This window comes from Trachypithecus francoisi, unplaced genomic scaffold (genome assembly GCF_009764315.1).
Source record: "Trachypithecus francoisi isolate TF-2019V2 unplaced genomic scaffold, Tfra_2.0 Lachesis_group3, whole genome shotgun sequence".
Lineage (NCBI taxonomy): Eukaryota > Metazoa > Chordata > Mammalia > Primates > Cercopithecidae > Trachypithecus > Trachypithecus francoisi.
Window position 1 is genome coordinate 31,480,283 of NW_022681468.1, and position 27,419 is coordinate 31,507,701.

Genomic DNA, 27,419 nt, shown 5'->3' on the forward strand with positions numbered 1-27,419 from the left:
CAAGGAGGGCATCTTTGCAGAAAAGCAGACAGATAAATTGAGAACATTCTCATAAAAGAGTAGAGTGGTGTGAGCTGGAGGGACATCAATAAAAAACAAAAGAGAGAGGACAAACAAATTATAGAGAAAAATTATAACAATTATTTGTATTTGTTTATCTATTTACAAATCAAACTGCTTATTCATCACAACCACCCTGTGAAGAAGGTTGTTAATTAGCTCCATTTATAGAAAGGAGCAGGATAAGATACTTTTTTGACCTGCCATGGCCAGAGCTTAAAGGGCTTACATCTGAGCCCCTGGCTTAGGTCTCAAACTGCAGTGCTCTTTCTACTTTCATTGAACTGTTTTAGGAAAAGAAACCAAGTTCAATTCTCACGGGGTTCAAAAGGGATGCTCATCAGAAATATATTTTCCAAGCCTGTAATCCCAGCACTTTGGGAGGCCGAGACGGGCGGATCACGAGGTCAGGAGATCGAGACCATCCTGGCTAATACGGTGAAACCCCGTCTCTACTAAAAATACAAAAACTAGCCGGGCGAGGTGGCGGGCGCCTGTAGTCCCAGCTACTTGAGAGGCTGAGGCAGGAGAATGGCGGAAACCCAGGAGGCGGAGCTTGCAGTGAGCTGAGATCTGGCCACTGCACTCCAGTCCGGGCGACAGAGCGAGACTCCGCCTCAAAAAAAAAAAAAAAAAAAAAAAAAAAAAGAAATATATTTTGCACAATTAAAAAAAAATTCTGTATTAAAAGGCTGGGCGCATTGGCTCACGCCTGTAATCCTAGCACTTTGGGAGGCCAAAGCAGGGGGACAGCTTGAGCTCAGGAGTTTGAGACCAGCCTGGGCAACACGGTGAAACCCCGTCTCTACCAAAATACAAAAAATTAAGGCCGGGTGCGGTGGCTCAAGCCTGTTATCCCAGCACTTTGGGAGGCTGAGACGGGTGGATCACGAGGTCAGGAGATCGAGACCATCCTGGCTAACACTGTGAAACCCCGTCTCTACTAAAAAAAAATACAAAAAACTAGCCGGGCGAGGTGGCGGGCGCCTGTAGTCCCAGCTACTCGGGAGGCTGAGGCAGGAGAATGGCGTGAACCCGGGAGGCGGAGCTTGCAGTGAGCTGAGATCCGGCCACTGCACTCCAGCCCCGGGGACAGAGTGAGACTCCGTCTCAACAAAAAAAACAAAAACAAAAAATTAGCCAGGTGTGGTGGTGTGCACCTGTAATCCCAGCTACTTGGCAGGCTGAGGCAGGAGAATTACTTGAACCTGGGAGGCAGAGGTTACAGTGAGCCAAGATCGTGCCACTGCACTCCACCCTGGGCGACAGAGCGAGACTCCATCTCAAAAAAACAAAACAACAACAACAACAAAAGCAAACCTCTACTGCAAAAAGATACTCTCCATTGTCTCTAAACTAGGGCTGGGCTCTAACCACACAAATTGAGTGCTATTCATGTTAAAATAGGGTTTTGTTTTTCTTTCTGCACTCCAGCCTGGGCGGCAGAGCGAGACTCCGTCTCAAAAAAAAAAAAAAAAAAAAAAAACACTCTCATTCAATTTCCTTTCATTTAACACTCTTAAAAAATTTCCGGGTGGACAGTGGCTCACGCCTATAATTCTAGCACTTTGGGAGGCCGAGGCGAGTGGATTACTTGAGGCCAGGAGTTCCAGACCAGCTTGGCCAACATGGCAAAACCCCGTCTCTATTAAAAAATACAAAAATTAGCCGCATGTGGTGTCATGAGCCCGTAAGCCCAGCTGCTTGGGAGGCTGAGGCAGGAGAATCGCTTGAACCCGGAAGGAGGAGGTTGCAGTGAGCCAAGATTGCACCACTGCACTCCAGCCTGGGCAACAGAGTGAGACATTGTCTCAAAAAAAAAAAAAAAAGTTCCCAGTTTTACCTGTACTCATTTATGTGCATGTGTTTTTAATTCAGTACACTTTTATTGCCTATGTAGGTTCATCTACCCACCACAGAAAAGATACTCAGTGATTACATTACCACAAAGATCCCCTATGTTGCCCTTTTATAACTACCCATACCTCTTAAACCCTGCCCCATTAATCTGCTCCCCATTCTAAAATTGTGTCATTTCAAAAATATTATATAGAGTCACATAACATGTTTTGATATTGGTGTTTTTGTAGAGACAAATGCAATGTAGATGATATGTAAAGAAAAATCCAGTGAAAAGGTAAGTCTTCACCAGGATGTTTTGTCTTTCCTTTCCCATGTTTTCTACCCATGTTAATGTCCTAATATTGTCAGGTAATCATCAGAAAGTCTCAAAATGATTTTAAGTTTTTCACCCAGATAATGGTTTTCTCCAGTAATTTGCAATCATGACTTTACATTATAATTACCTGGGCAGCTTTTAGTAAGTACCAATACTTCACTCTGGGTAGGGGTGGGGGGTGGGGTGGGGTGAACGGGACATAAGCCAGGGTTAAAGCTACTGCCATAGTGTAAGACAGTATATAAGATACTGTTTGCCAGGACAGGGTGGGTAGGCTGGGGAGGAGTCAAGAAGGTAAGGAAGGTAGTCAAAAGTAACCTAAAAGAAATGAGTAGAGAATTAGTTTGAAAGTGGTTCTAACAATAACAAAATTAATTAGATTTTTAAGAAAGAAAACATCCATTCAGATTGATGAGAGAATAGATTTATTGGAACATATGAGGACTTGCTACAAACACAGTCTCATTTTTTTTTTTTCAATGCATGTTTCCGTGTGTGTGCCTACCACGTGGTAGGTTCTTGATACTGACAAAGATGAACATAACAAAGTACCTACTCTTAAGAGCCAACCTGGAAAGTACAAATTAGTCAACAGGCAAATATACAATCTGGGAATCTAAATTAGACTGAGTTAGGATAAAAGAAGGGCTGGGTGTACCTCTTCCTGATCTAGGATAGAGAAGGAAGGACAAAGCTAGAAGCATTTAAGGATGGATTGAAGGCCATTCCAAAAGAAGGGGAGTTTGTAAGAACAAGGATGTATAAAAGAGCAAGTAGAAATGGCCATGAGTTGGTGTGGCAAGGTGATGATTAGGCTAAAAAGGTAGGCATGGGTAGATCATGAGGGTTTTTCTTAGCTAAACAGGGAAAATTGTGTTTTTCTTAATCAAAGTTTTTAGAATGCTTCATAAGCAGGAGCTGTTAACTGGGGCCTGAAGAAAGAATGCAGGGAGTATACAAACTTGGATAGAAAAAACTTACATCCTCTAATTGAAATTTAGCATTTCCTCCATATAAATGTAGGAAACTATCCACAGTAGTGGATTAATGTGACTTCATTACCAAAAGAAATAATGCATCTATTTTCATATTACTTTAGAATTATTACAACAATTTTGAAATAATGTCAATATTTATCATTCTTTGAAATTATGGTAGGTATCAGATCTGCTGCTAGGTCTTACTATTCAATATGTTAACAAAGAGGCACATGTATTATTACATCTCAAATTGTTTATTTTTGGCTACTCCTAGGCAGATGCTTCCTCATTTTGGCTAATGTAGTGGTCCCCACAATGCCTACTCTGCCCTCTTTCCCCTTCCTGGGAAACCCAAGTATAGAAAGATCCAGCCTCAAGCGCAGGGTCCACGTCAGTTCAGAAACAGACCTACATAACCTGTGAAGCAAACTACCTGTCTTAAGCAAACAGTTCATTACTTCTAAATATGACTGGACAAAGATCACCATACATTTGCAGATATATAAAAGTTAAAACTAGAAAGAATAAGATGAATAAATACAACTAATCCACAAGAATTAAAATAATGCAAAAAACAGAAAGGAACTTTGAACAATCTAAAATAGAGATTTGAAAAGATATTACATCCATGAAATACTAAAACTAATCAAAAAGCAAAAATAGTTCTTGTATATTAAAAACACACTTGCCAAAATAAAAAACTAAATTAAACACCCCTATCCTGTGTGGGTAATAAATAACGATATAGATATGGTTGAAGATCAATTTAGTTTTGGAAAACAAAATCCAAGAAATCTCCAAGAATTTAAAGCTAAGAGGCAAAACCAAAAGTATAAAAACAGTAGAGAAATACGGAGACTATAGCGAAAATTGATGTAACAGGAATTCCACAAGGAGAGTGAAGAAAGGATAAGGGAAATACTCCCCACAGCTGCAGGACTGGAAGGCTGCACTCACTGCACAACCAAAATAATGAAAAATGACGTATCAGAACACATCCTGGTAACATACCTAAACTCGAAAGGTAAAAGAAACCTTGTAAAAGTTTTCATAGAGGGGAGGAAAAACCCACAAGTTTTATATATATAAAGAAATGAGATTGTGTCTTCTACGTAAATCCAAAGATCTCTTTCTTTAGAACCTACATTACTTAATCGTAATTATCACAAATTGATAGAGACAAATTGCAAATCCCATGTATTTCCTGATACTAGATCATGAAATTGCAGATGGTTAAAATAGAGGTATCTATTTTAAGAATCCTTCAAAAAAGGATTTTTTTGAAACCTACATCAAAATAATATAGGTTTCTCTAAATAACTAGGGTGCCATATTTTGATAATCAATTAATGAACCATAGTGCAATGCAGTTATGTCTCAGGGGCTAAAAGTATGTGGAACTAAGCAGCCCTGATTGCTGTGCTATTTAAATTCCAATGTCTATTTTCTATCATTTCCTTCTGTTTTCCCTTGTATTGAGATTATCAGTTGTCATTTCTTATAAAAGTTTCAGTGTATTTACTTTATGAATTACCTCCCCTCCACTTTTTCCAATCTGATAATTCTAATCTCTTCTGGTCTAGAAAAACAAGTAATCATGTCTATTAAAATTGCATCTAAAGTATAATGGCACTGAGTAAAGGCCTTCCTTAAAGAAGAATAAAGTTTAAGACATCTGTTAAAATTGCTCAAAGATCGTTATAGTTTAATTTTTGTCTTTTGGAAATGTTACAAAGTGCTGAGAGTTCATGATAAATTCTGGAAAAATGAGTCATGATATCATCCTTTCTACAGGACTTTTTTTTCTAGCAGAGATTTTACATAAAGACTTTTATAAGGTCTCTTTCCTTCTTTTACATGTGCTTTCTTTTAATCTTGTGATCTAGTCCTAAAGTTTAGCAAATCTCTACCTGTCCTGGAAGAGGCGTGTTGCCAGCATATAGTTCATTGAGGTCTTATGCTCGAGGTAGGACCTGAAAGGCAAAGAAAGAAACCGGTTATTTCTTAAGCTAGTTCAAGAGGAAAATGTAGAAATAACACCATGAATCAAGCACAGAAGTAGCAGGGGTACTTATATATTGTTTTTAAAGAAATATACTGTTTGTAAAGTGGCAAAGGAAAAGACTGTTGATCAAATTTAAATTGTAAGACACTAGAATATAAACAAATAGAATAAAAAGAATAAGGAAAAAGAGGATTTAATTTAGAAAACAGAAAGAAAAACCAGCATTTCTTGGATTAATAGGTAATATGCTAAATTCAGAAAATAAGACTGAAAGATAAAAGAAAAATTAACAAAAATTTATATATAGGTCAAATGAAAGTGGGAATAGGAGACGCATAAAGGGCCTGAAAATGTAGATAAGAGACTGTTTCAATCATGTTATTCCCTAACTTAGGAGCTTTCAGTGGTTCCTAGATGTCTACTGCTAAAGGCAAATACTTTCTCTTCCAAACTTTCAAAAGTTGGATCATCTGTAACATCAATTCATTCACACTCTCTCCACACAATTGCCCAACACGGATCCTACAGTAGAGTCAGCCAAGTCTCCCTAGAATGCTCTTGTCAGAGGCATTCTGTTTGAACTAGAGTAACTCCATCTTGAATAGGGGCTGGGTAAAATGAGGCTGAGGCCTACTGGGCTGCATTCCCAGATGGTTAGGAATTCTAAGTCACAGGATGAGACAGGAGGTCCGTACATGATATCGCTCATAAACATCTTGCTGATAAAACAGGGAGCAGTACAGAAGCCAGCTAAAACCCACCAAAATGAAGATGGCACCGAGAGGAACTCTGGTTGTCCTTACTGCTACACTCCCACGGGCACCAGGACAGTTTACAAATGCCATGCCAATGTCTGGAAGTTAACCTATATGGTCTAAAAGGGGAAGGCATGAATAATCCATCCCTTGTTTAGCATACAATCAAGAAATAACCATAAAAATGGGCAACCAGCAGCCCTTGGGCTGCTCTGCCTATGGAGCAGTCATTCTTTTATTCCTTTACTTTATTAATAAACTTACTTTCACTTTACCATATGGACTCACCGGAATTCTTTCTTGTACAAGATCCAAGAACCCTCTCTTGGGGTCTGGATTGGGACCCCTTTCCAGTAACACTCTCATAGCTCCCACTGATCTTTTGCCTCTGACTGGATACCTTCTCCCCATATCACCTCTACATCTATACAGTGGTCCTCCCTCTTGTTTTAGTTACCCACAGTAAACGAAAGTCTGAAAATATTACATGGAAAATTCCTGAGATAATTCATAAATTTTAAATTATGTACTGTCCTGAGGAGCGTGATGAAATCTCATGCATTCTGCTCGTTCCCACCAGGAATGTGGATCATCCCTTTGTCTAGCATCTCTGCACTGTAGACACTCCAGGCCCATGAATCACTTAGCAGTGCTTGTGTTCAAAGAACCTTATTTTACTTAATAATGGCCCCAATAGACAAGAGTAGTGATGCTGGCAATCTGCATATGCCAAAGAGAACTGTAAAGTGCTTCCTTTTGGTGAAAAAGGTAAAAGTTCTTGACTTAAGGAAAAAGAAATCATACGCTGGAGCTGCTAAAATAAAAACAAATTTTCTATCCATGATATCGTGAAGAAGAAAGAAATTCATGCTAGTTTTGCTGTCACACCTCAGACTGCAAAAGTGATGGCCACAGTGCATGATAAGTGCTCAGGTGGAAAAGACATTAAATTTTGGGGTGGAAGACATGAACAAGTGACAGCAGTGTGTCACGCGAGAAAGCACTGGGCCGATACAAAGACTTCAGCAAGGGATCTGAAATGAGTGACACTAAGCCATTTACTGCAAGTAAGGGATAGGTACACACATTCAGGAATACAGAAAGTCAACAGTAGCCTAACACCACGTCACAATGCCTATGGCATTCACCTCACTTCATCTCATCTCACTGTATCATCTCACATCATCACAAAAGGAAGGGTAAGCACAGAACAGTAAGATATTTGAGAGGCCACGTTCACATAACTTGTATCACAGAATATTGTTTTAATTGCTCTATTTTATTATTAGTTACTGTTAATATCTTCCTGTGCCTAATTAATAAATTTAACTTTATCATGGGTACGTATATAGGAAAAAACATAGTACATATAGTTGACCCTCGAACAACGTGAGGTTTAGGGGCACTGGCCCCGCCACAAAGTCAAAAATCCGCATATAACTTTTGCTTCCCAAAAAGTTAATTACTAATAGCCTACTGTTTACCAGAAGGCTTAATGATAACATAAAAAGTGGATTAACACACATTTTGCATGTTATATGTACTACATACTGTATTCTTACAATAAGTAAGCTAGAGAAAATAAAATGTATTAAGAAAATCGTAAGGAGGAGGAAGAAGATCTAGTTGCTGTCTCGGGGTGGCAGAGTTCGAAGAAAATCCATGTATAACTTTACTTCAAGCCCACGTTGCTTAAGGATCAAGTGTTTGGTACTGTCCAGTTTCAGGCATCCATAGGGGCTCTTGGAAGGTATCCTCTGCTGATAATCCTCTGCTGATAAGGAGTTTTCTACTGTACTACACCCTTCAAAAAGCAGATCAAGTCGACCCTGCTGTACAAAGCCTTCCCTGATATGCCCTACCATGTCTTTACTGTATGCCTGAGGACCTGTCATAAACTGTGCATACAGAGCAAACTTTTTATTCTAGGAAAGCTGTATGATGCAGCAGGAAAAAATGAGGATCTAGATCAGAATATCTGACCCAAGTCTCACTGTGTGGTTATGGACAAGTCACATTGTTTTACTGAGCCTTAGTGTCCCTCCTTGTCATTAAAATGTGAGTGAAATAATGAAGTACACAAAGTGCATTAAAATTACAAAAAGCTATACAAATATGAGCTCTTATTATTAAGAACATTATTAAGAATAAAGTAATAAAGCTATTCTTATTATATGTGTAAGTAATTTTCCATAAACATACTGTTAACTGTCAACCGACAGGGATCCCACCTGATATTTATTTTATACGCCAAAGAACCAAGCATAGTGCTAGACATTTGTTGATAATATGCATGTATTAATAAAATGGCACATTTGTTAGTAGATAAACATATCTCCCACATTCTATGTAAAGGCAGTTCAATTAATATGAATATTAATTGAGCCTCTTTTCTCAGAATGCACCAAGAGAGTTAGAGTAACTTACCAATGTGATTGGCAATTTAGGAAAAATAAACAGAAAATGATGTACTGAGCACCTCTCTTTTTTCTCTTGGGAGCTACTCCCCCCTTAGGAAATACATATCCTCTACTGCTCCTATAGGGTCAGCACTCTCCATACATGGCTCAGACCAACCTTGCTTACAATAGGAATATAAGTCTGTCCAATTCTGAAGCTTAACAGGAAGTGCATTTGCTTGCAGACAGTTATAATCAATTCCCCCAACCTACACTTTATCAGTAAAAAATAAAGTATTTTGGTTTCCGTCTATTTTAGTCCTTGTTTTATTTCTCAACTGGTTCAAAACCAACCTAGCAAAGAAAGATATCATTGTTGGACTTCCTTAAGAGACCCCAAGACTATTTGAAATTGATTCCATAGAAAAAGATACTCAAAGTAAGGTCCTATATCTTGAAATACTCAAAAGTAAAGGGTCCCCCTTTCATTAATTAAAAGATATGCTTTCTAGGAAATGTAAAAATTCAAGTTTTTCAAAAAACATTTCTATATATATATATATAAAATTTTCAAGAAAACCCATGTAATATTTTTCTGTTGAATTCCTAGGTCTTCATAAGGTATAACTACATGAATAGCATATTTTAAAAGATAAAAGGATGATTTCTCTATGAACAGCTAGGTTTTCAAAACAAACAAGCAAATTTTATAAAACGGCTTTTTCTTTTATTCTTCTAAGTTCTGCCTCTGTACTTAGAACCACGAACATCCCAACTAGGTTAAAATGCAGTCACCAGAGGAAGAAAGTTTGTTGCCTGTAAACAAGTACAAAGAGCCTCAACCTTACTAGCAATCATAGAAATGCAAATCAAGACCAAAATAAGATATTTTACTCCCACTAGATGGACAAAACTTAAGAAGTCCAACAGTATTGTAATTGGAGAAGATATGGATCAACAGACTCTCTCATACATTGCTGATAGTTGACACAGTCACTTTGGGAAACAATTTAGCATTACCTTTTTTCCTAAAGCATTATCTTTTAAAACGGAACATTCACATGTTTTAAGGCACTGAGCCTATACAAAAACTTCAGCAAGGGATCTGAAATGAGCAACACTAAGCCACTTACTGGTTCACATATTTTAAGGCCCAGTAATTCCACTCCTAGATACATGCCCAGCAGACGCATACAAGAATATTTGCACCACAGCTGTCCTTAACAGCAAAAGCCCAGAAATAAGTCAAATCCTCAACAACAGGAGAACAGAAAAATTAACAGCAATATGAACACACAGTAAATATAATAAAGCACTGAAAAAAATGAACTGTAAATATATGTAACATGAACCTGAATTATAAAATGCTGAATGAAAAAAGCAAGAGTACACAGAACATGTCTTTTTTTTTTTAAGAAAAAGTTTTAAAGTGATTAAAACAAAACAATAGAATTCTGATTCTATACATGAGAGGATAATTGTTACAGGACAAGCTCTCCTACCATAAACAGCTAGAAAAGTTTATAAGTTATTCGAAATAACTATTTTTTATTAAACAACTGGCAGCACAGGACCGTGATCTCTGACAGAGGGAAATACACGAAGTACAACTGCCCTACATTTCTGCCTAAAGGCAATTTCCAGACTATATAGAAAGAGAGGAAATGCAAATAGAGCCCAACTGTCTCTGAAAAGAGATAACAGAAATCAGATTTCTAGGGAGTGGCTAGACTTTTCAAAGCAATGTCCTGCAGAAGAAGTTGTGCAGAAGAAGATATCCAAAAATCATCATGAGGGACCCCTTGAATCTTCAGGTGAATACAAATCTGCTTAGGTATAGGGTGAAAGTCCACAAGGCTGAGTAAAGTGCAACTATCAGAATAAAGAATAAATTAAGGAGAAGATAAGGTGTAAGCTGAATAATTCCCAGAGTTCACATGAGGTTGCAAATTGAGTTTCCACCAGACAGAATGAAAAGATCTCACTGAACGTGGGGGTAATTTAACGGACACCCCAAAAGAGTCTTTAGTGGAGGAGCTAACCTGGATCTAGACAAAAAGCTACTATAAACGAACCATAACAATGCTTAAAAATAAGCCGGAAAAAGATAAGCTGATCTACAAGAAACTTAAGTGCCTGACCAAAAAAAAAAAAAAAAAAATTGAAACGGGTTTAAAGAAGACAATAAAATCCAAACACTCAACAATATTACATTTGCAATGTCTAGCATTCAATTAAAAAAATTACTGTACATGTGAAGAAACAAAGATGTGACCCATAAACATGACGAAAACCAGTCAATAGAAAGAGACCCCAAAATGACAGATAACAGAAAAAGATATTTTAAAACATTTATTATAAATATTATAACATGTAAACAAAAATGTAAAGGAAATCACGAATATAATGAAAAAGAGAAAAAGGAGACACAAAAACTGATGAAAAATAAAATATCTGAAATGAAAATTTCACTTAATAGAGGATTAGGCACTGCAGACAAAATGATGAATGACTTTAGAGACACACACAAATACAAAACCATCCCAAATTAAAGAAAGAGAGAAAAAAAAAGTCTGAAAAAACATGAGCACAGCCAGATTTGTGGTAAAATATAAACTAAGTTAACATGTAACCAGAGTCTCAAAAGAAGACAGGAAAGGAGAACATTAGAAAAAAATATTTGAAGAAATAAAGGCCAAAAGTTTTCCAAATTTGAATAAAACTATAAACCCATAGATGAAGAAGCTCAATGAATCCCAAGCACAAGAAACATGAAGAAAATGACACCAAGGCACATCATAATCAAACTGCTGAAAATCAGTTGTGGCCAACCACAGTATCTCACACCTATAATCTCAGCACTTTGGGAGGCCAAGGCAGATGGATCACTTGAGCCCAGGAGTTCAAGACCAGCTTGGGCAACAAGGGGAGACCCCCATCTCTATAAAAAATACAAAAATGAGTCATGCACGTTGGCATGCACCTGTAGTCCCAGCTACCTGGCAGGCTGAGGTGGCAGGATAGCTTGAAGTGGAGCCCAGAAAGCCGAGGTTGCAGTAAGCCAAGATTGTGTCACTGCATTCAGTCTGGGCAACAAAGTGAGACCCCGTCTCCAAAAAATAAAAAATAAAAAAAAAAAAAAGAAAAGAAAAGAGGAAATCAGTTACAAAGAGATAATTCTAAAAGCAAACTGAGAAAAAAAGACATTATGCATAGAACAAAGATAATAATTGCTGTATGCTTCTCATCAGAAAAATGCAAGCCTGAAAATGACAAAAAGACATTTTAAAGGTGCTGGGAATTGTACATGAATGCTCACAGCAGCTTTCTTCAAAAGAGACCATAACTGAACACAACCCAAATGCTCTACAATAGATGAGTGGTATATTCTGGTATATTCAACTAATTCTGGTATATTCAAACAATGAAATAGTATATAATAATAATAAAGAATGAACTATTCTTCATAAACCAACACATATGAATATGAAAAACACTATGCTGAACAAAAGAGTCCAGATACAAAAGAGTACACACTGTATGATTCCATTTATGTGGAACTGTGGAAAAACTGTAATGACAGAAGGCAGATCATAATGTCTGAAGCCCGGGGTCATGTGGAGGATTGAATATAAAAGGGGATAAAGAGGGCTATGAGGGTGATGGAAATATTTTATATCTTCATTGTGGTGGTAGTAGTGGTTAAACTGGTGCCTACTGTTGCCAAAAATCATCTTCAAATTGTACATTTAAAATAGATGCATTTTACTGCATGTAAACTAGATCTCAATAAAACAATATATTGCTTAGACACACATATAGATAAAACAATTTTTTTTTTCAAATCAAGGTAATGATAAACACAAAATTTAAGACAGTGTCTAACCCTCGGATAGGAATCTAGTTCGGAGGGAGGCAGGGGAGTAAAAGGGAGAAATAATACACAGGTATATTAAATTACTGTCAATAATCTAGTTCTTGGGTTGGGTAATATTAATAATATTATAAATAAACAAACAAAATAAGAAAAGCATCATCGGGGGGAGCAATGATGACAGTATATCACAATTAATCTAATTCTATAGACCTCAGGCAAAGAATAAAAAAAAAAGGTAGTCACCTCACCCATATATTTCCCATGTCTCAGACGTAGGAAATATGCGAATAAATCCACCTCTCCGATCATTCTCCTCCTTCACCCTCCGTAAAACTTTGATCTAGATGAAAAATAAGATAAAATGAGTACCTATTTTGACAACTGGAGTCCATGTGGCTATAGGACAAAGGAAGATACTTATGACTCAAGAATGTGAAAGCAGCATGAGGGGAGAAATTAATTCCATTTAAAATGTTCTTCCCTAAGAAAACATTTCTCCTATCTTGAATCTTTCTCTTTTCAATGTAAGACATGAGTTTGTCATGAATATTATGAATCACTCACTACTTTTTGCTAAAACCTGTGTTACCCTACAAAAGCCTAAAATGAACTTATCTTTACCTCCTCCATTGACAGACCAAGCACAGAACCACCCAGCTTCCCTGGCCCTTTCTCCCGGGCTGAGCCCTAAAATGAACTTATCTTTACCTCCTCCATTGACAGACCAAGCACAGAACCACCCAGTTTCCCTGGCCCTTTCTCCCGGGCTGAGCCCACGAGGTTTTTCATTTCCGCATCACTGGCAGAGAGTGGACGGGAACGCTAAGGAGAAAAAAATGAAAATAGTAAAAAACAATTTTTAAGCTTTCATTATTCCTCATTACCCTGCTCATTCCCTCAACCTCATTCTCTTTCCTAAGATATATAAGCTCAAATTCACAGACCACTTTCTGTAATTAATCTCAGCCTGGAACCCCAGAAAACAGATGAAAGCTAATAAACTCAAAGGCAAGAGGAGAAAACAGAATAGTAAAAGAACACTATGGGGTGAGAGAGTAAAGAGAAGAAAGAAAGAATAAGGTCTATGTGACTTTCTAAGCTAGTATTTAACCCAAACCTTGGTTTTAGAGCACATCCAATACTTCAAGGATACGGAAAAATCTGAAAATGCCCTCAATAGAAAAATAAATGTGATTTATTTCAGTGAGTATACTCTTTTCAGCACAGGAGATGAAGAATTAAGAAAACTGAGACATAAGACACAAAACCAAGGAATAATCTATTATATCTAAAATGAAAAAGTTGGGCTGTGAAATGTTTTACAATTTGTCGGGGAAATATTGAGATGAGAGTCATCAGTGACTCTCATCACAGAAAAGAGCTGTGGCTAAAAGGCTATCACTGTGGTTGCTGGACTTCAAGAGGCCTGGAACAAGGGTGACTACCCTGGGTACTCCAAGAAGGCAGCCAAATGGGCCCTGTTCATTACTGATCCTAGAAGAGGATCTCAGCTATTTTAGCTTCTACATGATGATGAGGGAGGTCATCTGAAAACACAAGTTTTAAGTGATTTTGATTTTATGCGAGTGGAGAAATAGGAAGGTAAAAAAGGAAGTCAGTATAAAAGCATGATAATACACTATTACTGAAATAGATGACGTGACAGACAAAAATAAGACAAATCTGCCAAGTAGAAAGAGTAAGAAAGAATTCGCCCACTATGGGTGCAAATTGTCCTCCTGATTCTTAGAAGTAACTTCAACCAGAGAGCAGCAGCCCCATTGTCACCAGGTATTATTTGTCTTTCTCTGTTTGTAGAATATCTATTCAAAGGCATTTTGGTAACTAACTTTTGGCCTTTTTAGCAACACCCGTTGTTATGGACTGAATGTTGGTTTCTCTCAAAAAGTCTCATGTTGAAGTCCTAACCTGCAATGTTATAGCATTTCGAGATGGGGCTTTTGGAAGGTAATTAAAGTCAGATGAAGTTGTGAGAGTGGGGCCCTGGTGTAATGGGATTAGTATCCTTATGAGATGGTGGCCAGGTGCAGTGGCTCATGCCTGTAATCCCAGTAATTTGGGAGGCCAAGGTGGGCGGATCACGAAGTCAGGAGATCAAGACCATCCTAGCTAACATGGTGAAACCCGCCTCTACTAAAAATACAAAAAATTAGCCAGGCGTGGTGGCAGGTGGCTGTAGTCCCAGCTACTCAGGAGGCTGAGGCAGGAGAATGGTGTGAACCCAGGAGGCGAAGCGTGCAGTGAGCTGAGATCACGCCACTGCACTCCAGCCTGGGCAACTCCAGCCAGTGTATGTACAAAGAAGAGGCCATGTCAGCATACAACAAAATAGAGACCTACAAGCCAATAGAAAAAAGCCTTAGAATGAAGCCTATCTTGCCACCACCTTGATCTTGGATTTCTCAGCCTTCAGACTGTGAGAAATAAATTTCTGTTGTTTAAGCCACCCAGTCTATGGCATTTTGTTATGACAGCCCGAGCAGACTAATATATTCATGTACACAAATAACCAACCATGGATGGTTTTATCTTTGGACACAAGAGAGACCAACTAACCAATCTCCAAAGCTACCATGGGAGTTATAAAAACTAACTTTTCTGATCAGCAACTCCATGATGGATATCTATAACAAGAAAACCATGAAATCAACAGATGTAAGCAACATGTGAAGTGCAGGAGCTTTTACTGTGGTATCTTCAACATCCAGAACAACACACTGTACTTGGCATGAAGTCAATCAAGAAATATTGGTTGAACAAACAAATAAGTGAAAGTGCTGACATCAATCATGGCTAGAAGTAAACTTTGCAGAAGGATTTCGGGAAATATTTTTACTTACTCAATCTCTGGGAATACATTAAACAGTAGATGTTAAAATGAGAGGGTTTATAGGGAAAAGTTGAAAGATTTAGGAAAGAAACAAATATAAATAATATAACCATTGTTTATAAATCTTTGAAAAGTGTGAATGGTTATTTAATGTATAATTTGGAAAAGCCAAAAATATTAAATGGATAGTTTAAGGACTTTTCTCATGATCACACATGAGATTTATTGTTTGCTAAAAAATACTTATCTAGTTCACGCATGACAGCCTCTCTGATCATAAAGCCACTGGCAAAGCCTGGTGCTGTGGCTCACACCTGTAATTCCAGCACTTTGGGAGGCCAAGACGGGTGGATCACCTGAGTTCAGGAGTTCGAGACCAACCATGGCCAACATGGTGAAATCTCATCTCTACTCAAAATACAAAATTAGCTGGGCGTGGTGGCACATGCCTGTGGTCTCAACTACGTAAGAGGCTGAGGCAAGAGAATCGCTTGGACCCTGGAGGCGGAGGTTGCAGTGAGCCAAGACTGCCCCATCGCACTCCAGCCTGGGTGACAAAAGCAAAACTCTATCTCAAAAAACAAACAAACAAAAAACAAAACAAAACAAAACAACAAAGCCACAGGCAGTTGTCTTCTAAAGTTAAGCAGCTTTCTTACATGACACTATCTAAGGGCCTCAAATCTCAAATTATGTAAAGAGAGAGTAAGAAATAAGCATTCATGTAAATGATATAATAAAAATAGGTATTTTTATTAAGCATTTAAGAACAGAAAGAATGTTACTTAGAAGGTTAATAAACTGAAAGCTATATCAAAGTTTAATTAAAAGTATTTAAAGAAAAAGTTATTAACTATTAAACAGATTAAGAAATGCCTGGCTGTATTTAAAAGAACAGGGTTCAAATCACTATTGAATAACACCCAATGAGAACCTCCAATTCCTGGATATTGTTTTTAATGGTTTTTTAATATTCCTGGCTTCTAGAAATTGAGATAATGATGTGGCAACCTTCTCCTACTAACCTAATGTGGTTTCTCTAACCAATGAATTAGCACCCCAAAACTCTTAAAACTTCTCTGCCAATCACTTTCAAAGAGTTGTCTCCCACATACATTCACAACCACTCCTTTGTTACAGCCTACAATTCCAGCTCTAGCTACTATGTACATATTTGTGGACTGTTTGGGGTCGGGTAGAGGCACGTAGGAATTCAGGTCTGTGCTTCTAGTTGGGGTATTTAAGCGCTCTGAGAAAGGTCTATAATTCTGTGACCTGAATTATAGACACAGATGAAAGAAAAGGCAGAGAAAGAGAGAAGAGAAGAAGAAAGGATAAGGCGGATAGAAAAAAAGAAAAAAAATGCTTATGAGTGTTGCGGAGACATACTTGGAGATTAAAAACAAAGCAAAGGCAAAAAAAAAAAAAAAAAAACGGAATCAGACTGATTTGAAAGGCTATCAAGACTATCAAAAACAAGGCAAAACAGTCCAAATGCAAGTCATTCTGCAGTTTTGCCTTTGGGCACATCAACTACATTCTCTGGGTGGTAGATATAATAAATCCACATATTTCCATGAGTTGACTGAATGTACTAAGGAAATAAGGGTCCTCTGAACTTAGGAGAACACCATTGCCTCTGGCTAAAAGATATATGATTTAGATATCCAGTGCTCAGATAAATTATAAACTGTCAAATTACTGTCAAGTTAAGAATTCTGCCATGCAACATGCACCAAAGATAAATTTATCAATAGTACAACTTACGATTCAGAAATCTTCCCAGAGAAGAAATCGTACATATCTAACCATCATTGCTAAGGAACAACTGGCTGAAAATGTGAAATTACTGAGACAAGGAACCACCAGTCTCCACTCAATCAGAGAAGTAAGAAACAGATGTTGAATCAGAAAATGACTCTCAGCCTAAAAAAAGCTGGCAAGTACCAGTGATGAGAAGAACTTAACAAAATGTGGAATGGGGAAAAATGGCAAGATATCCTAAGAATATATCATAATTGAGGGGCAAAAATAAAATTTGCTTGACAGAGAACACATGCAAAGAATAAAAATCTCCTAATGCAGTTTTACAAAGCTTGGAATTCTTCATTAAAAGCAAAGGAACCAGAAATAGCTCAATTTATATGTGATACATTTTACCATCTAAAAAACAAAAGGTAAAATCAAGTTTAAAAGCAAAATGAATGCTATCAAATGAAAGAAAACAAATGGAAAAGACCACATTATCAATAAATCTGAGTGGAAATGGATCAAAAAAATGGTTTCTAAGAGAAGGTTTAAACATACTGATAAACAGGGTATACTTTGAAACTGGCGGGTAGAGGGGAGAAAGTAAGTAGGCTTGTGTAACAGTAAAAAATAAAATAAAATAAAAAGAGATATGCAACATCTAGAAATTTGGAATAAATGTAAGCCAGCAGATCTGAGAGACATGTATTGTGTTATTAAGGAAATTGGCTTTAAAAACAAACAAACAAAACTTACCAAAACCACTTATAACTATGTCTGAAAAATCGTGAAGAACTGAGGAGGTACCAGATTAGAAAAAAACCAAATGAGGTACTAACTTTCAAAAATGTAACAAATTTGATCCTGGTGATTGCTGCCTGGTAAATCTAACTTGAATCCCTAGTAAAATAATGGAACAAATATTAAAAGCAAAAAATCCCTAATAATTTAGAGGATTATGGGCTTATGAAGAATAGTATGGGGAATGCTTTACTTTAAAACATGCTTTAAAAGTTTGATTTCTACGACAAGATTTTTAAAAGGGGAACTATAGCAATATATTAAATGTCTTTGGATTTGAGAAAATTTCATAAAATTTTTATTCTAAATTATATTTCCAGTTGGGGGTTAGTGCCAGAATATAACACATCAACAAAAACTGAAAACAGTGTAACTGTAAGATAAATAGCAGTGAATCAAACAAAAGAGCATTTGTGGATGATGGCAAATGTGAAAAGTATGACTACAAACAGGTGAATATCAAAATAACAAGAGATCTTGACACTGGGAAAATCAAAAGACTCAAAAGTGTGAAGGGGAGTAAATCTTCTTAGTATAAACTACATGTCTAGCACTTATCCTGAATATTTTACCTCTATTTTATCATTTCTTCCTCACTAGAACTTCATGTATATATTATTATCCCCACATGACAGATGTGAGAATTGAGCCTCGGAGAGGTAAGAGAACTTGCCCAAAGGTCTAATTGCTAATTTTTGGCAGAGCTAAAATTTGAATCCAGGTCTATCTGACTGTAAAAGTCCATATTCTTTCCACAGTTCCATGCAATACAATTTCTGGTGAGTGGAAAATTTGAACCATGGACATTAAAGAGAAAGGAGAAATAAAGAGATAATGGTTTAAAAAGGAAAAGGCAGAAAAAGGGCAAAGAACTAAGAGAATTCACAATCTGACAGCAACAGAAAAAGAAAGCTTGATACAGTCTAACTGGTCAGAACAGAGACTTTTTTTTTTACTTAACTCCCATGAAAATACCTGTGAAGTTAAGAGTGCTTCGTTAACAGAAAGACAACGACAAAATAGAACATTGCAAAGAACAATAAAAGTCAAAGAATTCAACTTGTATAAAGCTGGCTGAATAAAGCCCGAAAGGCTTTATGTCGCGTAAGCAAGTGTTCAAAATACATCACTATTAAAGAGAGGTCTTGCTCTCCAACAAGCCTATTACAACCTATGGTAATTCAAGCAATGCAACTAGATGTAATGGAATTAAAATTGATAATGAGAAATTAAGATTAGAATTACATATCAAAGGCTGGGCATGGTGGCTTATGCCTGCAATCCCAGCACTTTCGGAGGGCCAAGGCAGGCAGATTGCTTGAGCTCAGGAGTTCCAGACCAACCTGGGTAACCATTCGAAACCCTCATCTCTAACAAAAATACAAAAAATTAGCCAGGCGTGGTGGTGTGCACCTATAGTCCTAGCTACTCAGGAGGCTGAGGTGGGAGGATCACCTGAGCCCAGAAGTCCAGGCTGTAGTGAGCTGTGATCACATCACTGCACTCCAGCCTGGGTGATGGAGTGACACCCTGTCTCAAATAAACAAGTAAAAATAAATTAGAATTACATATCAAAGACACTTCTTTAGAGCCAAATGCCACAGGCTATGAAAGAGTACTCCTTTCCTGACGTACTCCTTTCAGTACATTAGTTCCAGGTATATTTAGAAGATAAGCTCTTTGGAGTCAACAGCCGTATTGTGTTGTTTTTGCCATGGGAGCAGCTAGCATACTTAGGTATTTACTAAATATAAAACACTACATATTATAGAGTTTCGGATTCTACCAACTAAGCCCCAAAACTCATACTACAGAACAACATTAATCAGTTACTAAATATTAGACAAGACACCCAGTAAGTTATTTTTCATTTCTTGGATTCACATAAACCATATAAATCACTTTATCAGAAACAGTAGCTAAGAAAGTTACGAGTCAAGCATTCAAGCTTACCAGAAATTGTATCAGAGAGTACAAATGCCAAAATAAATATATTGGAGCTTTTTGCTAAACAATAGTTGCAGTGACACATTTATATATGAGAATATCTATATCCCTCATACTAAAACATCAAATAGCAGGCACAGGACCCCCACTGCTAGCCTATTACTTCAAAAAGAATTTTTAAAATCTGTGCAGAAGAAAGCAATGGTTAATCTCAAACACTGCTAACAAAAACAGAAAGAAAGCAAATGCTGATCATTCAGAAAGAAAGATGTTTGTATTTCAAAGGTGGCATCTGAGATACTATTGTGGCAGAGCTTCTAAGATTTATAAACTGCAAATCACTACATATTTGAAATGTCACCTGTTAAGGAACGCAAAGACAACCCAACACCCAATGTGAAAACATTTCCAATATTAAGCTATAGACAACAGTATGTTTCGTAAAATGTTTGAAAAAAAAAAATGAAGTTCATTTGTGAACTGGAAAATTTCCTTCCTGGAATATTTTGGTCAAAGTGATAGATATGCCTTTAAGCACCTGTTCATCATTTAAATTCAACAGCCTCCATCTCGGTATAATCACTATCAGGAAAAGAGGATCCCTAAGTTCCTGTACCGTCTACTCTTATATTCTATAACCAAAAAGACTTCTATGCATTTATTTTCATTTATTTTGTTAATAAACTGCGCAAAAAAATAGGTACATAAAAATATGTACCACGAAAAACTAAAGCTAAAAAATTTTCCATTTGGAGAATGAAAATAAAATTTGAATGAAGTTTCCAAAAGATCTAGAACTTACCTGCTTGGCCTTTGATGACTGAAACTGTGCAGATACTGGACGCTATAAAACACAGAAAAATGGAATAAACCCTTATCTTCTCCTAATATGCCTACATTTTCCATCTCATAGATCTATGATATAAAAAAGGAAAAAATAATCTCCAAGCAGAAACTAAAAGCAAGAGCCCTACACTTTGTAGCTGGAAGGTTAGAACATTGATTATCTTTCACACTGCTTTCTCCTATGCCATATATATTCCAGCTTCAACTTCTAACCACTGAGGGCACAATCCTACTGCCAGATACTGAAGATCCTGAAGTCAACTAGTCCGCCTGACAAACTGGTTTCACACAGTACACATAACTAATCTACAGTTCCTTTAGCCTTTATATAAGTGTCCTGTAGGCTGCTTATGGATGAAATCATGCCATTACCTACCAGTTGGCAAAACAAACATTGAATAGATTTTCTAGAGTTTGCAAAGAGTTGCCAATAAAGCTGACAGGCAAACTAAGAAAAGGGATCAATTCATCCAAGATTGGGAATACACTACCTCTAGAAGTGAAACCTGGCAGAAACTATGTTAAAGCTGCACAAAAATGTTCATGATCCTTTACACATAATCCTGGGTTCTTGCCACAGATACTGCAGGAAACAATTTGCAAAGGAATGTGGCTGCCTAAATTAAGTTTTCCTAGTACACCTAGGTTAATCCTCTACTTTTCCTTATTAAAAATTAAAGAAAACCCTTTGATCTGTGATGATGCACTGATCAAGTACAACCCTGGTAACTGATTTTGTATCTAATCCAAGATAATAGTGTTTAAAATACAGTACACTCTGTTCCACATCCCAACATTAATTAGGGAATAATTCTACAGCATGGGGTCATAGATAGGCAAAGACTGAATCTAGCTCAAAGACATGTTATGCTTGGCCTGCAAAGTATTGTTTCTAATGAAGTGGCTGCCAATATTTAAAAGTAAGATTTCTGATTTCTCTTGACAATAGGAATATCTCGTAACACCTGGCCCACACTTATGCATGACAGTAATTAGCTAGAACACATTAGTAAAACAGCCACACCTTTCAGATGAGGTATGCACTCTCCAGTTTACCTCAGTCATATCACTCTTAGCTGCTTTACACCTGCCTCTATTTACTCATTTATATTACCTGCCTGCAGGCCCTCTAGGCACTTGAGTTTGAAAACCCTGTTCTAATAAAAAATTATCTGAATAAATAATAGCATATGAGTTTGGCAAACAGAAAATAGCACTACTCCAAATGAGACTAGCAAGCAAAAGGAACAAGAGGAGGAATGGGAGTGGAAGAAGGGAGGAAAAAAGTGAGGAGTAAAGGGTTAAAGTGGATTTGGGGCAGAGATAAAAGGAGAGGAGAAGAAAAAGAAAGAGAAAATGGGGAGTAGGAAGAAAAAGCTGCTTATGCCTTCAAAGAGTCTACAATCTGGCAGGAGAGTACAGAACAATTTAAAAGCAACAAATCAATGATTGCAAAACAATGTAATATAGAAGAGGTAAATAAATGTTAAAATAAAAAGTAAAGGTCATGATGGATTTAATGAGAAAAGACTTCCAAAATGTCTGAGCAGGCAAAGCAATCAAACCAGAGGGGAATAGAAGAGCAAAGTGGATTTTCTTTTTTAAATAAGAAGAAATGTTAAAGGCCAAGAAACAAAAGTGGGAAATCAGCAGGGTCAAAACAGGCAGGGACTGACGAGATGATGGAATGAGTAAATGGAAGGATTAGCTGATTGGTTTAACTGGAACAAAAATGCAGAGTACACAAAGAATGAAGCAATGCTTGATTAATGATATTTTAGAAAAGTATAAGTTTCTTTGGGCTTCTATCTCACTTAGCCTCAATCAATAACTCATGATCGTGGAGGGTCCTTTGAGGAGAATTACTTGTAGAGAAGATACTATTTCAAGAAAGCATCTTCTTTACAAAGCTAGTCCGAAGATCAGAAAGAACACAGTAATGACTAAGAATTAATAGGCTACTTTTCTGTGCCTTGTTTCTGAGCATATCAATCTGAGGTGGAAAAAAGGTGATTTTTAAAAACAGAAAGGAAGATAATGAAAAAAGAAGCCAAGAGAAAAGACAAAACAAAAAACAGGGAGTAAGTTTGTTGGAAAATGTTGAAAGCATAAGCTATTAGTCATAGCTGAATATAACTGCCTCCTGTCTAGCGTGATCCCCAAATTCTCCTGCTCTAAGTGACCTCATACCCACAGTGCTTCCGTTCCCCCAGTTACATCAGCTGCCACTTCCCAGTAAGCCTCCTTCAGGCTCCCTGCTGAGGAATTGGCTTACCTGAGGTTTTTGGAAAGGGTTTCGCCTGGAAGACTCAAAGGTGGGATAAACTGGCCGGGTTGATGCCCGCTGGGCAGGATCTTGGCACACAAACCCTGAATGGGGAATGGGCAACATTAAAACCTGCCATTTTCTAAGAAATTAGCAGGTCTGGCTGCACCTTTTCTTTAGATATACAAACTCAGTTTCACTGTCATAAATATCACACAGATCTATCCTCAGGAGGATAATGCACAATTCTCCCACACGCACTCTGCTTCAACTCTGAACCACCAAAACTAGAGACAAGAAAAGGGAAATATGCAGATGAATGAACCTTGCTGGTTGGGTAGCTGAAATGTGATTCTGAGTGAGAAAGAGATGTAGATTTTTGATGAACCTAAGAATAACTGCAAATCACCATTTTGAAACACACAGTTGTTAATAAAAGCAAGTTACTTTAAAGTGGCTACCTGGATGATGACTGGAAAATAAAGTTATTTTTACGAAAGCAAGTGAACAGTCTTGTCCTGTTACATGATCAACTTCTGGAACTGCAGAAGGGGGTCTATTGGCAACTTTCAAAATGGGCTTTGTAGATTATCTATGGCTTTGGAAATTGGACTTCAGCTAATTTCACTTACTTCCTAAAAAGAAGCAGATTCTCATCCAGGGAAAATAGAGTAGCTAAGTTTTACAGCATTTGCTGGTACATCAGGTACTAGTTTATCTCAAATATATTTTGTTATGTGTTTTTATAGTACCTAAAAAAAAAAAAAAAACCCAACAAGCCCACAAAATACCCACCTGACTGCGCATCTCCACTTCAAAGTTTTGGCTTATCTACTTAAAATGAGATTTCTTCTTTGGGCTGCTTTGGTTATAACTACTATAGAGGGGATCACATAGAGACCAGTAGAGACTGTCTAGCAGAAATATAGCCAGTCTCCTTTGTAACAAGGCTTCTTCAGTGGGTTTTACTTTCCCAGGTTGGAGAGAAATACACCTTCTCCAGATCTTTGCTAATTCTCTTCCTCAGCTCCTAATTCCTGTGCCCCAGGTCTCAGCCTTAGTTGTGGTTCAGCCTCAGGACAGGATGGAGCCAAAGGGCATGGAAACATTGAAACATTTCCCCGAAAATATAATTTTTTAAGACAAACCATTCAGCATGGCTTAGGAATTGCCAGCTGGCAAAACCTATGGAGTCTGACAAAATGGACGCGCTAGTTAATTTTTATGTGAGTCCAGTTCAGAAAATACTACTACTCACCTACAACAGTGAACATATCTGAAATCATACTGGCTTTAATCTTTAGGTCCAGAGGTGCATCACTAACAGAACACAGAAAGAAAAGAGCAATTGATAAGTGTGTAGGTTAACAGAATAGCCGCCCTCTAATGGGTCCCAATATAGCAAAGTTTCCAAATGTCAATGAAGAGCAACATATAAAGCCGATAAAATCCATGGGTGGGGGTGGGGGTGGGGGAAAAATTCTGGGCAAAAATATGAGAAATGAAATCCTAGTGTTAAATTTGTTCTCTCTAACGCAAACGCAGCACCATCCATTGATTCTCTAACATGCAATTTTCTTTACACCAGAAGGTCTTGTGCAGTTCAAATTTTGCGCAAGTCAAGAATACTGCTTCATTAAAACTGTGGATTTCAGAGGTTCAGATTTTCAGTATGCTCTTTTATGAGTGTGCCCAGCACCATTCAAATTACTTTTTGCTGCTGCAACAGTCAAGTCACATTCACATGCAAGAGAAGCAACTCTAGCCACATTGGTACTTTTTAAAGTCTTCATTGTCTGCTCTAAAACAATCTTCTTAGGCTTGCAGGCTCGCATATAGGGCAAAAAAAAAATACAAGTTATACCAAAATCTCACCAGATGGGGGGGAACCCACATGAAAACAAAAACAACAGTGACCAGATGGGGGGAACTCACATGAAAACAAAAAACAACAGTGACACCTCCCTGTGGCGGTGATGGCCACAGTGGCTTCAGTGCTGAGGTGTTCTTCCACGAACCAAACTGCTCTGGCTGCTACTCAGTGCCTCATTCTGGGGATTTCTAACTTCTAAAGGATAGTATAATATACTTTACTGGACAACCTGCAAAAGGCTGACTTGACAAAAGCTGCATAACATCTGAAGCATCTGTAATATCTAGCTCTACACCTTACTATGGAAGTTAAGCCAAACTCCCACTCTAAAAGTAGTCAATCTGTCTTTATTTGATTCCTTGGCATTTTGCCAATATCTCTCATCCTTAAAAACGCAGCAGCTGGGTGGTCTTTGGCATAAATCTCTAGAGTTCTCTGTTTAGAGAAGTGTACAGTGAACAGAAATTCTGGCTATAGCTGCAAATATAGTAAGAATCTTCCCTGGTATTGAAAAATATGTTTATTTTCTTCTACTAAACAACAGGTTAGTAAAAAAAAAATTTTTTTAAGTTGTTTTGAAGTTTTTGACTTTAAACTTGGATGACTTTAAACATGGGACAGGGTAAAAGGACCACATATTATCCACATGGCCCTAGATCCAGGTTTATACCTTTACAGTATATGTGGATTTGAACCTATAAAACTTTTGGTAACGAAGGAAATATAATGTCTTATGTATTTCTTTACCCTTAATACAAGACTTACTGTTTAAAAAAATACAGGGATAAAACTGCAAGAATCATCCCTTAGAAACCTAATGAACAGGAATCATATAACTGTAAATTAACTAGGAAGACAGAGATTCATGGTTGTCATATGCACTTTGATATTATGCCATAAACCAGTTAATTTAAGAACGTCTGGTTATCTCCATCTAATAACTAGGAAAAAAGCAGTCTTCTAGTGCCAAAAGAAGTGATCAAAAAAAAAAAAAAGTGTTTTAAGTACTACTTGAAGATTTGTCCTTTTCTAGTTGATGGAACTGACTTACCAGGCCAAAGAAGGAGAGAGATTCACTTCCAACAACCATGGCTTCAGAGTAGAATCTATGAGCACGTCAAAGCCATAGAGTTCTAGAAATACAACACAACACAATATACAAGATCATTTTCCATGCCACAACCACACAAAGATCTAGAAGACTCAATCTCATAACTCCCAGGCCTAGAAATGCACTAAGTATAAGTAGTGAGTGGAAGTAGAAGCAGAGAACCTTTCAAGAATCTCTCAAGTTCAAGAGAAATTAATCAAGCTCTAGAAATAAGAAAACAATGCTATAAAATTCCACTGTTTTTATCATGCACTGTCTATTGATGTTCCTAAATCCTACACAGAAAGCGACCTGACTCTAGAATAGTTAACAAGCACGATTCTGCTGTGCTTATGGGCACAAAAAAAAGGGTGGGTGGGGAGGAATGAAACAAGCACAACCAATACCAACGCTGCTTTAGGCCTGCTCTGAATTTCCTGCCCCCCCAGCCCCTCCCTGCCAAGTTTGAACACAGAAACTTCTCCTGAAGGCATTTCTCTAGAATCCTTCCATCACATTTTCTTAAACCAAGATATCGCTTTTGCAACCTAGGTCAAGAAGATATCTAAATGTATTTATTCTTTCCCCTCTCCTAGTTTCAATTTCCCTTTGAAGACAGAAAATAAAACACACTGGCCCAACATGAACCGAAGGACAGACAAGAAAAGAGAAAGCCAGTGGTAGCAGAGCACAGGTGTGACAAGATATCTTGCACCACTAACATTATTTAAGAAGGGTGGGAGCCAGAGATCAAGTTTTTGGATTCTGTATTGATTCTCTTTCTTTACCTTCCCAACGGTTGCAAAGAGAAAGCAAGACCCAGAAGCAAGTTTTCTTTCCACAATGCCTGGTTTCATTTAACAAGTTCAGGGATGAGAGGTTAACTTTGGAACCCTTCATATTATTAGTGAGACTTTCTCTACAAAAATAACGGTAATGTACAGTCCTTTGTGTGTGTGTGTGTGTGTATGTGTATGTATATGTGTGTATTTATATTTTTTTATATATATATAAAACATCACTCCTAAACATCCCATCCTGTGACCCTCAAAAACATTGCTTATATTTTTTCTCTAGAAGTAAACACTACCACACTACCTTCCTTACTGTTTGATCAGAGGTCACAGACCTGAGCTCACACCCACAGAACACAACCAGGTATTTTCCAGAAATTAATTCTGATACAAATTTCCTTGCTTCAAGAAGGATTTTTAAATTTATCAATACTCTCAGAAAACAAAAAAACAGACTCTAAAAAGATGGCTCCCAAAACTGTCTTCTAGAACACAGGAAGTCTGAAGTTACATGATGTATTAAGAATCCTAGAGTAAGGCCGGGCATGGTGGCTCATGCCTATAATCCCAGCACTTTGGTAGGTTCAGGTGGGCAGATCATGAGGTCAGGAGTTCAAGACCACCCTGGCCAACATGGTGAAACCCTGTCTCTACTAAAAATACAAAAATTAGCTAGGCGTGGTGGCGGGTGCCTGTAATCCCAGCTACTCTGGAGGCTGAGGCAGGAGAATCACTTACAACCGGAAGGCGAAGGTTAAAATGAGCCGAGATCCCGCCACTGCACTCCAGCCTGGGTGAAAAAAAAAAAATCCTAGAATGGGAATCTAGAGACCTTAGTTGTCCCCATGCTTCTACACTGTGGAACTTGGAGAAATCATTTCTCTTTCTGAGATTTTGTTAGCATCCTTTGGTTTCCTTTAGCTTCTTTATTAATCACTGTTTGTCAA

At 37.5% G+C, this 27,419-nt stretch overlaps 1 protein-coding gene across 26 annotated transcripts in view; it reads right to left on the reverse strand.

The window, feature by feature from the left end:
* The window catches only part of TTLL5 (tubulin tyrosine ligase like 5), a 311,462-nt gene that overhangs the window by 215,476 nt on the left and 68,567 nt on the right, over positions 1-27,419 (reverse strand). For 21 of the 26 annotated variants that reach the window (XR_004431492.1, XM_033187360.1, XM_033187357.1 and 18 more), the window contains exons 13-19: positions 25,640-25,721; positions 23,974-24,035; positions 22,725-22,819; positions 20,406-20,447; positions 12,964-13,077; positions 12,504-12,595; positions 5,130-5,192 (exon numbers count right to left, since the gene is read on the reverse strand). Coding sequence is in view for 25 of the 26 variants with exons in the window: in XM_033187360.1 (XP_033043251.1) it covers positions 5,130-5,192; positions 12,504-12,595; positions 12,964-13,077; positions 20,406-20,447; positions 22,725-22,819; positions 23,974-24,035; positions 25,640-25,721 (550 nt within the window). In the remaining variant the exon portion in view is untranslated. The remainder of the gene's footprint in view (positions 1-5,129; positions 5,193-12,503; positions 12,596-12,963; positions 13,078-20,405; positions 20,448-22,724; positions 22,820-23,973; positions 24,036-25,639; positions 25,722-27,419) is intronic. The other 5 variants (XM_033187367.1, XM_033187363.1, XM_033187359.1 and 2 more) reach the window with 1 other exon arrangement.